Below are 15,328 nucleotides of genomic sequence, written 5' to 3' on the forward strand. Positions count from 1 at the left end.
ATTTCTGAAGAGTTTGTGATGCAATTCAATACTAATGTCCTCTGGTAGTGACCTAGTGTCACTTTCGTTCTCCCTCACATCTACAAAAAGCATCCCGGTCTTCTTTTACGGAATTGGTGCCAATGAAAGCCCCAATGCTTGTGCTAAAACAGTGCCACTTTATAATGTTGTACGCATATATAGCTCGGCAATGGGTATCGGCATCTCTCTCTCTCTCTCAAACACACACAACTAGACTTGAACATTGGCTTCTATTTTTTCAGATTGGCACAAACACGAAAAATTGTAGTCCAAACCTCACATGTGTTTATAAAATTTTCTTTAAAAAAAGAAAAGAAAAAAAAAGAAACGTTAACGTCAATGGGTGGCTGATTGGGAGTTGACAGTGGGCACCCATTAGTAATGATTAGGTGGCAACTTGGCTATATTAAATTAATTGAAATGAAGAAGAAGAAAAAAAAACGTTTAATTTTTCTGAAACAGAAAGTCATAAGAGGTGGTGGTAAAGATTTAATTTTCATCAAAAGTAACAAACAAACAAAAATATGTTTAATTTTTTCTTTAAGGGGCCCTTTTTTTTTCCCACTTCATTTTCTACTCGTCGAAAGTAAAAAAAAGAAAAAAAAAAGAAAGAAAGAAAGATGTTATGCTCCCTTTTTTCTAAACGGAAAACTGGAAAACATATCTTCCAGGGCCCGTTTGTTTAGGCGTTAACATTGCACAGAACGGCAGTTTCGCGAATCGCGATTTTGGGATTGCATTTGGCGAGGCGATATCTGCGGGATTGCGTTTTCAATTCCGTAGATTTTCGCGATTCCGAAAATGAAATTTTCTACTGCTTTTTTAGCATCGCGCGGTTGGGACGATTGGGTTGCCGCTAATTGTATCGCGCGGTTCAGGAAATTTTTTACCGAAATCCCAGCCTATCCCTTCTCCATATATATATATATATCTCATCAGTCTTGGTTCTCTCTGCATCAATTTCACGATATTCACTTCTGTCTTCTCTGTTATTGCTCAGTTGCTCTCTCCGATTGGCGTCGTTGTTCTGCATCACGATTTCCAGGTAAACATTCTCATATCTCATCAGTCTTAGTTCTCTCCTCATCAATTTCACGATATTCACTTATTTCTTCTCTGTTATTGCTCAGTTGCTCTCTCCGATTGCTGTCATTGTTCTGCATCACGATTTCCAGGTAAACATTCTACATTACCCATCTCTGTTATTGCTCAGTTGCTCTCTCAGAAGCGTTCTCTGTTGTTTCTTTACCGGTTGTGAAGTTTTAAAAACAATTTCAGACATATGAGGTTGATCAAAACCATTTGGATTGGATGGGATTCGTTTTTTCTTGTTGAAAAGTATATGGGTTTGAAGGATATTTCAGGTTGTTGTTGTTGTTGCTGTTTATTTACTGGTTGTGAAGGTAAAAAAAAAAAAAATCAGATAGATGGGTTTGATGGAAAATTTCAGGTTGTTGTTCTGATGTAAAATAATCACTTGTCATTAATATACTGATAAAATTAAAAAAATTAATCAATAGTTCATGAAATTATGTCAGATTTTATATTCTGGGTTTTTAGTAGTATTGNTACAGAGATGGGTAATGTAGAATGTTTACCTGGAAATCGTGATGCAGAACAATCGACAGCAATCGGAGAGAGCAACTGAGCAATAACAGAGAAGAAATAAGTGAATATCGTGAAATTGATGAGGAGAGAACCTTTTTTTTTTTTTTTTTTTTTTTTTTTTTTTTATAATTTGTCTATGGAATCCTCCTCATTGTGTTTCTAGCTTAGTGCACTCAAAGAGGCTGTAAGTAATTTTGTTTGTTCTTATGTCTTTTGTTTTTGCCTTTTGCTTTGGGCAGCTAGTTTATTGTGTTGTTGTTTCTTTTCAATTTTACGATTCAGCCAAAAAAAAGAATAAAAAACAAAGATTGGTTCACGCATGCCCATCTACAAAAACAATGAGAAACAACAAATTTGGTTGAACATTGTTATTTTAGCTTTCAATTTTTACATATTTGGTTGAACATTGTTATTAATAAACCTATATTTTGTTTAGATGGTTAAGAACAAGGAGAATTCAAATCCCAACACCAAACAATCCCAAAATAGCTCAAATGTTAGAGTTCAATGGCCATTAAGAGTAACGACTATCTTTTGTGAAGCTTGTGTGGATGAAGTATTTAAGGGTAATCGACCTAATACCCACTTTAGTAAAAAGGGTTGGGCAAATATTATAGCAACTTTTGAAAAGAAAACTGGAAAGGAATATCCTAGGGCGAAGTATAAGCATAAATGGGATAGTTTGAAGAAAGATTGGGTACTTTGGAATAAGTTGAAGGGAAGTGAAACTGGATTGGGATGGGATGCAGCCAAAGGAACAATAGCTGCAATTGATGAGTGGTGGGAGAGGAAACTAATGGTATGTTTTGTATAACCCATTGTACATATTTTGTATTAGTAGATAAACCATACTATTTGAGTTATTAATGAAAATATTCAAAATTGTAGGAGGTTCCTGAAGCTGCAAAATTTCGAGAGAAAGGTTTGGAGAATGTTGACTTATTAGACATTATGTTTAAGGACATTGCGGCCACAGGAGATTTAGCATGGGCCCCCACTTCAGGTGTGTTACCAGATGATCTTGAGACACCTAAGGAGGGGTTAGGTGATACTTCTGCTGACTCATCTTCTCCAAATGATGATGATGACGTTCATGAAGATGAGACTCCTAACCTTACACAACCACCTAACCCAACCCCAAACAAAGGAAAGAAGCGAGTTTTACCATCATCCACACTGAGCAAAGGGAAGAAAGGAGGAACGGCATTACAGTTGACACAACAGCTTAGTCGTATTTGTGATGTTGTGGAGTTAAGGAACTCAGTTTTTTCAGTGGAGCCAAGTAGTACCATTCGTAATGTCATGGAACGTGTGTGCACCTTAGATGGCATTGAGAAGGGTTCTGAACTCTACCTCATGGCAGCACGTATTTTTCAAAAACGAGAGAAGAGAGAGATGTTTGTTGTGATGGAAGAACCATATTTACAACTTCAGTTTCTACAAGAGGAGGCAAGATTGTTAGGAGGGCACTACTTTGGCACTTAGAGTGTTTTATGTTTTATCCTATGAATAATGTTTTATGGAAGAGAGATGTTTAATGTTTTATTTTTTTATCCTTTGAATAATGTGGCTGTTAGGGAGGTCACTACTTTGGCACTTAGGGTGTTTTATGTTTTATCCTTTGAATAATGTTTTATGGAAGAGAGAGATGTTTTGAATAATTTATTGTTTTATCCTTTGAATAATTTATTGTTTTAATAAGAGAGAGATGTAAATTTTGATGCTGTTTGTTTGGTTGATACTGTTTTGGTTCCGCTGCATCACTACCTAATGTTGTTATAGAAAGAGGGAGAGTGATTGATGATTGTTACATAATTGGTAGATTTAGGATGCTTTGACATTGGGTTAGATTTCATTGAGTTTCCTATGGACAAGGTCCTTTAAGTGCATAGAAATTAAAAGGATAGTGATATATTTAAATCTGCAGTACTTGAGCTAAACTGGTATAACAGTTGATGTAGCTAAAATGGACTGCACCCTAGCTAATTTTGGTTGTGTTTAAATCTTCACTTTTATGCAGACCTCTTGACCAGGGATTACAACTTCAATCACAAGTTTACTCTGTCATTGCAGGGCTTGTCTGGGCTGGTATTGTGTCTGATCCTACTTTCTGCTCTTAGATTCTTTGTTTTGCAGAACTTTGATTTTCTTTAGGGCAGTTTGACTGGTTTACTGGGGAGATTGGAACTCTCTACTTTAATTTGCTATTATATCTGATTCTTTTAAACAATGATTGTGCTATAGGCTTTTGACTTTATGTAGGTCCAAGACAGCCAACAAGTGGACAATTGATATAATTAAGTCTAGTATGAATTTATCTGTAAATTCTTCACTTTATCTTCTTACTCCTCTTCAGAGGTATATGAATCCATGTCAGCAACTTTGTACCACTGTTTCCTTATAGTTCTATGTTTGTAGGGACATAAGTGTAAATGAAAAGATAAGCTTAACCTGTGTTTTGCATTTGAGATGATGTAAGTGCTGAAACCAAGTGGAGGTACGGATGCTAAAAAAGCAAGCCAATGCTTAAGTGATCCGTTTGGGGATGTACCCATATATGCTTTAATATAGTAATTTCTTATGGTCAAAGTCACATTTGACATTTGTATAAACCATTGAGATGGTGGAACTAGGACCTTTATTTCAATAAGTGGGAAGATGGAAATAATATTCCATGTCAGCAACTTTGTACCACTGTTTCCTTATAGTTCTATGTTTATAGCCGTGGAGTTTTGGGAGAAGTTCAGCTCTTCCTTTGAGCTTTGTTCTTAATTGGGGGAGCATTTTAAGCCCTTTTTGGCCCATTTGGGTCCCTTTTGATAGGACCATAGCATGGTCCATTTTGATGGCATATGTGACTTTGACCATATGCTTGTGATGTTTTTGGGCTTTGAAATTGGACTCAACTGTGACCACAAAGTTTGAAGTTTGTGTTGTGTCATTAAACATCAATGATTGAGGCATTTGAGATGGGGCTAGTACTAGTAGCCTAGCATGTGACCTACTTAAAGCCCAAATTTGATTTATCTAGTTATTATCTAATTTATTGTAATTTATTGTGATTTATCTAATTTATTGCTATAATATTTTAGGTGATATTCCTATGGATTACGATGATCATATTGATAATAGTGATGAAGATCAGTCTTTCGATGTGGAAAATGATGAATATGATGATGAGGAATTATATGATCTTGCTGTTGCTGGATGTCATGTTGTAGTGACATATTATATGAAATATATTGATAAACAACCTTGTAGAGATTCTGAACAAACTGGTTATATGTGGTTGATGGATTGTTTGACGGGTAATGAAACGAAATGTTACAAAATGTTTAGAATGAAGCCACATGTTTTCCTTCAATTGTGTAATGTTTTACAACATACATATGGACTTCAGCACACAAGGCATATTAGGCTTGAAGAGTCAGTAGGTATATGTTTAATGATACTTGGACAAGGAGCTTGTTATAGGATGGTTCAAGAAAGATTCCAACATTCTGGTGAGACTATACACAGACATTTTCATAGAGTTCTGAAGCACCTTAACATAATGTCAATGGATATCTTCAAGCCTTCTGACCCTACATTTAGTGTAGTTCCAAGACATATACAGAAGAATCCATTGTACATGCCACACTTTCAGGTATTCATTTCATACATTCTAATTTGTTTCTAATATTTGTTAGGATTATTTCCTAAGTAACTAAAATTTATATTCTATTTTAGGACTGCATTGGTGCCATTGACGGTACACATATCCAAGTTGTTGTTGGAGACGACAAGAAAGCTCCATATTATAATAGAAAGGGTGTGACATCTTTTAATGTGATGGCAACATGCGATTTTGATTTACTTTTCACATTTGTTATGGCTGGATGGGAGGGTGCAGCACATGATACACGTATTTTCTTAGATGCTATCCGTCGACAATCTGTCAACTTTCCAAAACCACCACCAGGTATATAAAATTTTTATATATTAAATATGTATGAAGGATATTATTTATATACATCTTACATTTTTTTTCTTTTATTAGGAAAATATTATTTAGTTGATGCTGGATACCCCTTAAGGAAAGGATATTTGCCACCTTATAAGGGACAGAGGTATCATCTTTCAGATTTTCGACGAGCTGGTCGAGGGAATCACATAGAAGAGAGGTTTAATTATGTTCACTCATCACTTAGAAGTGCAATTGAGCGAACTTTTGGAGTGTGGAAGAATAAATGGAAAATTTTGAAGCAAATGCCACCTTATGACATTAAGCACCAAAGAAACATTATAATTGCTACTTGTGTTTTGCATAATTTTATTAGAAAACATGATAGGGAATATGAGGGATTCAATTGGGATGAACATGACTTGGACAGACCAAGAAGCAATAGTAGTGGAGAAGGTAGTAGCAGACAGGCAAACGTTGAAAATATACAAGATGAAGAGATGAAATTTGTTCGTGACAAAATAGCTCGATCTATTTGTGGGTTGTAAACAATATTTTTATTATTTCTGTTTTGGTGCTTTGGTTTTTAATTTTTTTTGGATAAGAGCTTTTTTTATTATTATAATGGATTGTCTAGTATTGATAATGTTGGCAATTAACATTTTAATATAATTATTTTCCTAATCATTTTAATATCTTTTTCTTGATGAGATGTTTTTAATATTTTAAATTTGATAAACTTCTCTCCATGAATTTCAACAACAAAAACATCATTATTGTTGTTATTATTAATGTAATTGTTAAGCTTAATTACATATTTTCAATAATAAAAAAACACTGATCACAAGAAAAATGACAATATAACCTTCAAAAAATAGTTAAATCTTTTTTTGGAATTTACACTCAAAACAGCTATTTTTAAAACAGCTTATCCAAACGCTTAATATGACTTTAAAAATAAAAAACGCATTTTTTCACATTTTTGCCAAACACTTATTTGTGGCTTTTAAAATGAAGTTTTTAAAACACACGTTTTAAAAACGCTAGTTTTTAAAACGCACATTTTAAAACAGCTTATCCAAACATGCCCTAAATCTAAAATTGAAATTTCCATTTACCGATACATAAGCGCCACGTGGTGAGCCCCGGATCAGGAAAAGATCGTGTCGGATTCGCGCGCGCACTCTCTCTCTCGAGCAGCGATCGAGCTTTTGATTTTCTCCATCCTAGCTGGACAATATCGGATGGTCCTGATTCTGTCCACGTCGGATGGCCCCCGACACCTCCCACGTGTCGTTTGGAGCCCTCCAGCCTCCATTTCTGCCACGTCACCACCCCCCACAATAATATCTTCTCCTCTCCAAACCCCTCTCTCTCTCTCTCCTTCTCTCTCTAAAAGTTTTTTCTTAACCGGTCAAGCTTTTTTCTTCTTAAAGCCCTAAAGCGTTTAGAAACTTTCGTTTTTGATTTCATTCGTTTCGAAAATCATGCGTTAACTGGCTTTTGAAGCCAGATTGGTGAGGTTCTGATCTGTTGTTGTTGTTGTTGTTTTTTTTTTTTTTTTTTTATATTAATTTTTTTTATTTTTATTTTTTTTGGGGTTTGAGTTATAAGATTTTTTTTTTTTTTTTTAATATTATATAATGCTCTGTTTGGGAGCCGAGAAACTGGGAAACTAGTAGAAATTTGGGGATTTTTGGCTCTGAACTTAGGAGTTGATAAAGGAGTAGACTTTTAATTTAGATAAGCTTTTTTTTTGGAAAGTGGAAACCCACAAGATTTGATTTTGAGATTTTTTTTGGGTTACAATTTGCTCTGTTTTGTTGGGAGTATAAAATAGGATGATTGTTGCTCCTAGTTTTAATTTTTGGTTATCAGAGTTAAACATCTGTGTGTGGATTTTATCTGTTTAGTTTTTCAGTGCAAATGTTCTCTTGGATTGCTTGAACATATCTATGTGTATTTACTATTTATTGTTATTATCTGTTGGGCTTAATTTCTGTACAGGGTAAGACTAATTTTAGGTGTTTAATAAGTTTTGGAGGGGATTTTGGTGGTGGCAGAGTGATTTGAATTAGGTTGGCTTAAAATTTTCTTGGATATGCTATAGATGATGATTTCATATAAAGGTTTTTTTTGTGGCTCAGATTGGGCCAAGGGGTTGTGGTTTTCAGTGGTTGAATATCCCTTTTTTTGATTTTGTTATTTTTAGCTAGCTAACTGTTGGAAATCAGTACTGTGTTATTTAAAATTTTCTTGTAGATTTGTGTGTAAATTTTGGATAAAGCAAACCTAAGATTTTTGTGACAGATTGATTGGCTTTGCTTTGGTTGTATCATAAATTTCTTTTCTGGGGATTATAAGGTGTGGGGTATAGTTCTAGGAGTTCTGATCTAATAAAAGAGGGTGCTAGTGGGTTTAGTGAGTTATGTTGATTTTTCATTAGATTTATGATGCAAGAGTGTGATTCTAAATCTTTACACTTTTTCAGGGATATTCTATGATGGAACTTGTTATAAATCTTATTTCAGGTTTTAGATTGAATTTAAAGGATTATTACTTTTTGGTTTGCAGAGGTTGATTTTCAAAGTCGATATGTATGAGTTTCGTGGTTCAGCATATGAGGGTATGCATTCGTCATCACTAGTCTATTTGAATCTGTTCGATGGGGGCCATTCCTGTGAATAATGATAATGCTTGGAGTAGAGGGTTGGTGGAACAAAATATCCATATGTGTTTTGAGCAAAAGCAAGTGAATACTGGAGTAGTGGGTGAAGGGCAAGGTTTGGGATCATCAGAGGAAGATGAGTCAAGAATTAATGAGGTAACTGAAGATGTAAGCAATGGGCCTAGAGGGCCGATTCAGGTCCATGATGGGTTGCAGATACTGCAACCTCAACCTCAACCTCAAGGGCCTGTGGTATGTTGGGAGAGGTTTCTTCCTATTAGATCTTTGAAGGTTCTTCTGGTGGAATATGATGATTCTACGCGCCAGGTTGTCAGTGCTCTGCTACGGAATTGCAGTTACGAAGGTTAGTAAAATCTTTTCCATGGTGCTGAAAAGGTCTTTGTATTGCCTGTTGATGGAGAACTTATTTTTCCTAACTTCTGATAAAAGCCCTTTGAAGTTGTCTTTAAATCCTAACACTGGTTTTTCCTTTGCACTTCTTAATTGTTAATCTGGTCTTTGCAGTTACTGCTGTTGCTAATGGTCTTCAAGCATGGAAAATCTTAGAAAATCCAACTAATCAAATCGATCTTATCCTAACAGAGGTAGTCATGCCTTTAATATCTGGAATAGGTCTTTTATGTAAGATCATGAGACACAAATCTCTCAAGAATATTCCCGTGATCAGTAAGTGTTATTTAATAGCATTTCTAGCCATTTCTATCTTTTTTACTGATGAAAATGTAAGGCTTGTTTTGTTATAAATAGTGTTGATTTGCTGCTTTTGGTTATCACACCTGATGAGATATGTGTGCAGTGATGTCATCTCATGATTCCATGGGGATAGTCTTTAAGTGTCTATCAAAGGGTGCAGTTGATTTTTTAGTGAAACCTATTCGGAAGAATGAACTTAAAAACCTCTGGCAGCATGTTTGGAGGAGATGCCACAGTGTGAGTTGCTACTTTTGCTTCAGTCACAGTTGTTTGTTGTGGATTTATGTGACCATTTACCTCAGGGCTATACCAGTGTGTACTTAGATATTTTAGTGGACATGGTTGCTTAGAGCTTACTACATTAGTCCCTTCCTTGACAGTACTAATGCACCAATTTTCTAGTATTAAATTATCAATATGTATCTAGATTGATGGCATAGTTGGTTTTACAGTCGATTTTGGATGATAGGTTTAATCAATTATTACTATGCCATTCACTCTAGGGCAATTAGTGTTGAAATTCCTTACTCAACCTGGTTTTTTTTCTATCACCATTTCTCAGTCCAGTGGCAGTGGGAGTGAAAGTGGGACACAGACTAGAAAATCTGCAAAATCAAAAAGTAATGATGAGTCTGACAACAATACTGGCAGCAGTGATGAGCGTGATAACGGAAGTAATGGTCAAAGTATTCGAGATGGGAGTGACAATGGAAGTGGAACTCAGGTGATGATTTATAGATTATTTTAAATTATATCTTCTTTGACATGTTACTTTTGAATTTCAACTCCTTTTACTTATGAAAGCATAATGGTACAATGGTGCGTAATGTTGAAATCTTATTCCATTTTATGTAGTTTATTTTCCTTGTTTTGAGAATTTCTTATAGCAGAGACCATTGAAGCAAAATCGTATAATGATATCAACAAATTATAACAAGCCTCCCTGATTATGTGTTTTTAAATTTGAAGGGTGTTATTCTCAAAATAAAAGAAAATAAATAATTTTGAAGGGGTATTGCATTACTACAAGTTATGGATATGGTATGCACTTGAGAGGAATGTCTAAGTGCCCCGAACCCTGATTCCCAAAAAAAAAAAAAAAAGTGCCCTGAACCCTAAAAATAAAATAAATGCCTATCTAAAGCAATAATGTAGAGACATTTAGAATAACAGTTGAAAATCTTATGCTTCTTGCACTTTGGGACTGCCATTGCTCAAAAGCGGAGAGTAGACCTCTTCTTCTGGATCTTCATGGAATATAAAATGCCTTGTTTAAAACCTTCTCTCAGTAGCTGCCTTCACAATGCAATCAGGGCACAGATACAACATAATATCTCCTTGTCCGACCTTCCATACCTCATCATTATCAGTGGGAAGCAGTAGAATAAGAATTGTCACAGCATACAGGATAAAATTCCTTAATGACTTGGTTTGTGCCAGTTGCCATGACAAATTTATTGAAGATAACTATTTAATTGATAATCTTCAACATCATTTCTAACTCTAATTTTGGCATCATCTGATTGTCATAGATCTTGGCATTAGTCTTGCTTCTTGGTGTGATAGGAAATGTGTTGTATGAGCTTCTATTATCTTTTCCAACACTATAACACTCAATAGCAAATTCTTAAGAAGATTGAGATTAGCATATGAGAAACAAAGGTTTCTGAACACCAACGCTGACAAAAGTTAAGCATACTAATGATCTTATTTTGCAGAGTTCATGGACCAAAAGGGCAGCTGATGTTGAAAGCCCCCAACCAATATCGCCTCCAGATCAAATGGATGATGCTCCTGATAGCACCCGTGCCCAGGTGATTCATACAAAGCCTGAAAAATCTAGCAACAGGTGGGTGCATATTACTGAGCCAAAAGAGTACCCAGAGCAGGACCAGAAACTTGGTATGCCTTAATGATATCCATCTTTTCACCCTTGCTGACATTATTTTTGGTTGGAGTTTTCACTAGTTTAATACTGCTATCTGCGTCATACTGCTATCTGTGTCTTATTTTTTTTGGAAAATATTGTATTGGGTAAAGATCTGGAAATAGGTGTATCTAAAAATCCAGATTTGCCCGGTGAATGTCAACATGAGATGTTATCTATCCATCTGACAAGCAGAAGGCAGAATAACTTGCCTGAAGTAGATAGGAAGCCATTTGATGGTAGTCAGCTGGAGCACAGCAGTGAGAATGTAACCAGCAAACCAAGAAATCAATCTCCCAATGTAGCTGATGAAACTGTCAATTTTACTAAACAACATGCCGAAAGCAGAGACTTTACCACTCCAAATAGCCTCTCTGATATCTCAAAAATTGAAGCAAATTGTGATTCTAGAGAACTGCCATCCCTTGAACTAACTCTGAAGAGGCTGAGAGAAGATGTTGGAAATGTTGCACATGATGATCGCAATGTTCTAAGACATTCGGACCTGTCAGCATTCTCAAAGTAAGAGGGAGCTTGCAGAAATAATGTTAGTGCTGTTAATACATTATATTTGAACAAATATCTTACTCTTTTTTTCCTTCTTCCCTGCGCAGATACAACACTGCCTCTTCTGCTAATAGGGTAAAATTTTGTAGAAACTTAGCCAGCAAGTGCCTTCTATTGTTGGATATAACCTTTTCTTTAATCAGTGCAATTGCAGTCTGCTCCCAATTATTGTGCACCACATTGTGATGTGGATGGGTGTGCGGCTAATATAAGAATAAAAGGAAACTGGTGTTTTACAGAAATTCCCCTATCTTTTCAGTGAAATGATTAGAGTATCCTCTGTATCATAATGTGGCTCACAGTGATTGGCAAGCAGCTGCTGATAAAATACTGGGGAAAAAGAGCCAAAACTCCATTTCTGGGCATGTCTAATGTTGTTCCCACTTTTAATCAGGCTCACACAGGGAATGTAGGAAGCTGTTCTCCACTTGATAATAGCTCAGTCACACTGAATACAGAAACAAGGCACAATTTTTCTTCTCATTCAAGTGGCACTCTTCCAAATCAGCAGTCTAATGAGAGTAGCAACAACAATGATGTGGCCTCCACCAATAAATGTACTATTCCAAAGACTGAAGTGTTAAACGAGAAGCCAGAATCCATATCAGCATTCAAATCTTTTCATTCTTCTGCGTTCCAACCTGTGGAGAATGGTTTTGTTTGTTCATCTCAGCAAGTAACACCTGGGAAGGCAGCAGATTTGGGAGCAAACACGGCTCAAGCCCAAACGAGAGGTTCTCAACAGCAGGTCCAAGTTCAGCACCACCATCACCACCACCATCATTATCATCATCATGTCCACAACATGCAGCAGCAACAATTGCAACCAGACCATGACGATCACTCCCTGAAGAACATGGCTGCAACTGCTCAGCAATGTGGATCATCAAATGTGTTAGGAGGACCGGTCGAAAGTAATACTGGAAACTATAGTGTGAATGGAAGCGCCTCTGGAAGTAATTATGGGAGCAATGGACAGAATGGAAGCAGCACTGCCTTGAATCCTGGAGTAACGAATGTGGAAAGTGACAATGGGGCAGCTGGAAACAGTGGAGCTGGTGGCATTAGCAGGAAAAACAGTGGAAGTGGAGCAGATGAAGGGCGGGTTGCACATAGAGAGGCTGCCTTAAACAAATTTCGTCAGAAAAGGAAGGAGAGATGCTTTGAAAAAAAGGTGAACTCATTTTTCCCTGCATGTGTTTTACTAACTATTTCCTACTGTTAACTTGTCAGAGCAAAAAAAAAATTCCTACTTTTAGCATATGGAGCTTATGGATTGGAATAATATATGATTCTGGCTGAGCTGAAAACAATAATAATAGATAACATGACTGATGTATTACATGTGCCTAATCACACTGAATTATATCCTCTAGGTCCACCTGTAATTCTAAATAAGATTACTGGATATGAATAACAAAAAATCATTTTCATAATACCTAGGTGAATAAAATATAGAACTCCTGACATGTTGGGTCCTTGGTACCTAGTGGTCTATTAATCCATTTTCATACTTTTATCCTATGAGGTGTTTGAAGAACGTGGATTTTAGTTCTCCATTCTATATAATTGCTATCCTTATTTAAGTCTAGTTCATTCCACAATAGACAAAACTTAGTCTTCCTTGTATCTTGTTTTCCAGGTTCGATACCATAGCAGGAAAAAACTGGCAGAACAACGGCCTCGTATCCGGGGACAATTTGTTCGACAGATATCGTATGATACCATATATTGGGATGCAAATTAGAATTCATTATCATTTGTACTTTTTCTAATTTTCATTGTTAAAGTACTGGGGTGAAACAATATTTCTAATTTTGTTTCTACTTTCAGGTCTGACACTAAAGTAGGAGAAGACTGTCTGAGCTATGACCCTATGTCTGGGGATAATTCTTGTGACAGTGCACAATAACACGAGCTAGAGTGCAGATTGCTAACCCTTGTTCCGGAGAATGCTTCTACGTTTATGCACATGAGACTAGCGCTAGCTGTGAAAGTAGAGAAGGGGTGTTGGATTTGCACTTGAGGATTTGTGGGTAATGGTGTACTATATTGTGTGAAAATAAACATTTAATTATAAAACTTTAAGAACATGCTTCAGACTTTATTTTGTGGTTGTAAAATTTGACGTGTCCACAAAGTGGTTACCCTTGCATGGGTTAACCTCTCTAAGATATAAAGGTGTCATGTTGGTGTGCTGTCTTTCCATTTTTGGTTTGTTTTTCAAAACTTCGGAGTAATGGGTCACAATAGTTTCACTACTGTTGATAAGGTCGGTTATGATTAGAGTAACATTATTTTCACATGGATCTATTAATAATATCATTTTTATCATTTACTAATCACAGCATGTGAAAAAAGTTGTGCTCCTAGGCTTCTTGAAAATTATCAATTACTTTCTATTATTATAGTATGGAGGATGCTAGAACAAAGTGCTCCTAAACTTTTTGAAAATTATCAATTAGAGCATCAGCATTTGGACTTGCAAATGCCATATCTAAGCTTCAATTAGCATTTTTCCCTCAAAAACCTCTCATATTCGGAATTGTAAACACCAATTATTGCAAAAAATTTTGCAATAGTGCTACAGTGCAATTCTATTCTTTAGAATTGCTATTTTATTATGCTTTTCTCTCTCATCACACGGTCTCCCATCTCTCTCTGTCTTTTTGTCTCTCGTTAACTTTTCTCTCTTTCTCCCTCTTCTTTACAATCAATGAGCTCCATCGTGATCATCAACCTATGGGTAAGCACCAATGGAGCTCCACGGATCATCCACAATGATCATCTTTTTTTCCTCTCTATCTTCCCTTGAATCAAGCCTCCATGGTGGACCATGGAGATGTGGCGTGGGACTCATGGATTGGTGGCTGGGTTTCATCTTCTGTGGTGTGGGTTTTATTTTCGGTGACTGAGTTTCATTTTTGGTGGTATGGGTTTTATGGATCAATGGATGGGTTTCATTTTTGGTGGTGTGGGTGGCTGGGTTCCATCCTTCCTTGGTTTGGTGGTTGTGGTTTTTGTGGGTTGGTGGCGATTAAGGTGGATTGGCGATCGGCGTGGGTTTGGCCGGTGGGTATGGGCTTGGTTTGGTGGTTATGGTTTTTGTGGGTTGGTGGTAGTTAAGGTGGATCGGCGATCGGCGTGGGTTTTGGTCGATGGGTTTGGTCGGTGCTAGAGGTTGAGGGAGAAAGAGAGGTTGGTGGCTCTCTCAGTGATGGGTTTTGGCCGTGGGATTTGGCCATGGGTTTGGCCGTTGGAAACTTAGAATCATGCCAAAGTCTAAAAAAATTGACAGTTGAAAGAAATAATAAAGAAAGATTAAAAAATAATATTTTAATAAAAATAGAGTTTTGGAATGCTGGAGGTATTGTAAAATGGTATAGTATTATGATAAAGTGGCTTTTTAGAATGGTAAAATAGAGTAAAATTAGAATTTGCTGATGCTAATACTCTTACTTTCTATTATTATAGTATGGAGGATGCTAGAACAAATGGAATTACTCACCAATTAATTTAAAAAAGAATGGGATGCTAGAAAGGCCAGGTGATGGGAGACATGAACAGCTATTTCACTCGGATATGCATGACTTAGACTATTACTTGAAATATCACTAACCCTAGCGTATAAGTTAATATATTTATATATTTATGTTCCCAGCTTCAACAATTATCCTAATGTATTAAGAACCCGAAACACCTTTTTATGCTTACCTCGACTCTCTCTCTCTATGAATAAAACTCCTTAGTTATGGCTATTAATCCAACTTTGGTGTATTGATCCTCTTTATAAGTGATGATATAACATGAAATTTTGTTGAATATCAGACGATTAATAGATAATGGAACAACATCTAGGACGTTTTTGCAAAATGGCAGT

General features: G+C 36.2%; 2 protein-coding genes across 5 annotated transcripts; both read left to right on the plus strand.

The window, feature by feature from the left end:
• The first annotated feature begins 1,007 nt into the window (after window positions 1–1,007).
• Window positions 1,008–6,235, plus strand: LOC111988693 (protein ALP1-like). The gene is made up of 6 exons (XM_065770927.1): window positions 1,008–1,066; window positions 1,152–1,196; window positions 3,650–3,717; window positions 4,722–5,275; window positions 5,359–5,590; window positions 5,669–6,235. The coding sequence occupies exons 4-6, from the start codon at window positions 4,733–4,735 to the stop codon at window positions 6,118–6,120; spliced, it is 1,227 nt and encodes a 408-aa protein (XP_065626999.1). The 5' UTR covers window positions 1,008–1,066; window positions 1,152–1,196; window positions 3,650–3,717; window positions 4,722–4,732; the 3' UTR covers window positions 6,121–6,235.
• A 707-nt stretch (window positions 6,236–6,942) lies between these two features.
• On the plus strand, window positions 6,943–13,790 carry LOC111988659 (two-component response regulator-like PRR37). 4 transcript variants are annotated; one of them, XM_024020443.2, is made up of 11 exons: window positions 6,944–7,094; window positions 8,147–8,604; window positions 8,766–8,927; window positions 9,058–9,191; window positions 9,517–9,678; window positions 10,673–10,856; window positions 10,995–11,403; window positions 11,496–11,523; window positions 11,843–12,622; window positions 13,091–13,164; window positions 13,282–13,790. In XM_024020443.2, the coding sequence occupies exons 2-11, from the start codon at window positions 8,238–8,240 to the stop codon at window positions 13,358–13,360; spliced, it is 2,379 nt and encodes a 792-aa protein (XP_023876211.1). In that variant the 5' UTR covers window positions 6,944–7,094; window positions 8,147–8,237; the 3' UTR covers window positions 13,361–13,790. The 4 variants fall into 4 exon arrangements, with proteins under 4 accessions (XP_065627000.1, XP_023876211.1, XP_023876210.1 ...); XM_024020442.2 differs by having other exon boundaries at window positions 6,944–7,089; XM_024020444.2 differs by having other exon boundaries at window positions 6,944–7,089; window positions 11,025–11,403.
• Window positions 13,791–15,328: the final 1,538 nt, after the last annotated feature.

This window comes from Quercus suber, unplaced genomic scaffold (assembly GCF_002906115.3).
Source record: "Quercus suber isolate HL8 unplaced genomic scaffold, Cork oak 2.0 scaffold_37, whole genome shotgun sequence".
NCBI classification, from domain to species: domain Eukaryota; kingdom Viridiplantae; phylum Streptophyta; class Magnoliopsida; order Fagales; family Fagaceae; genus Quercus; species Quercus suber.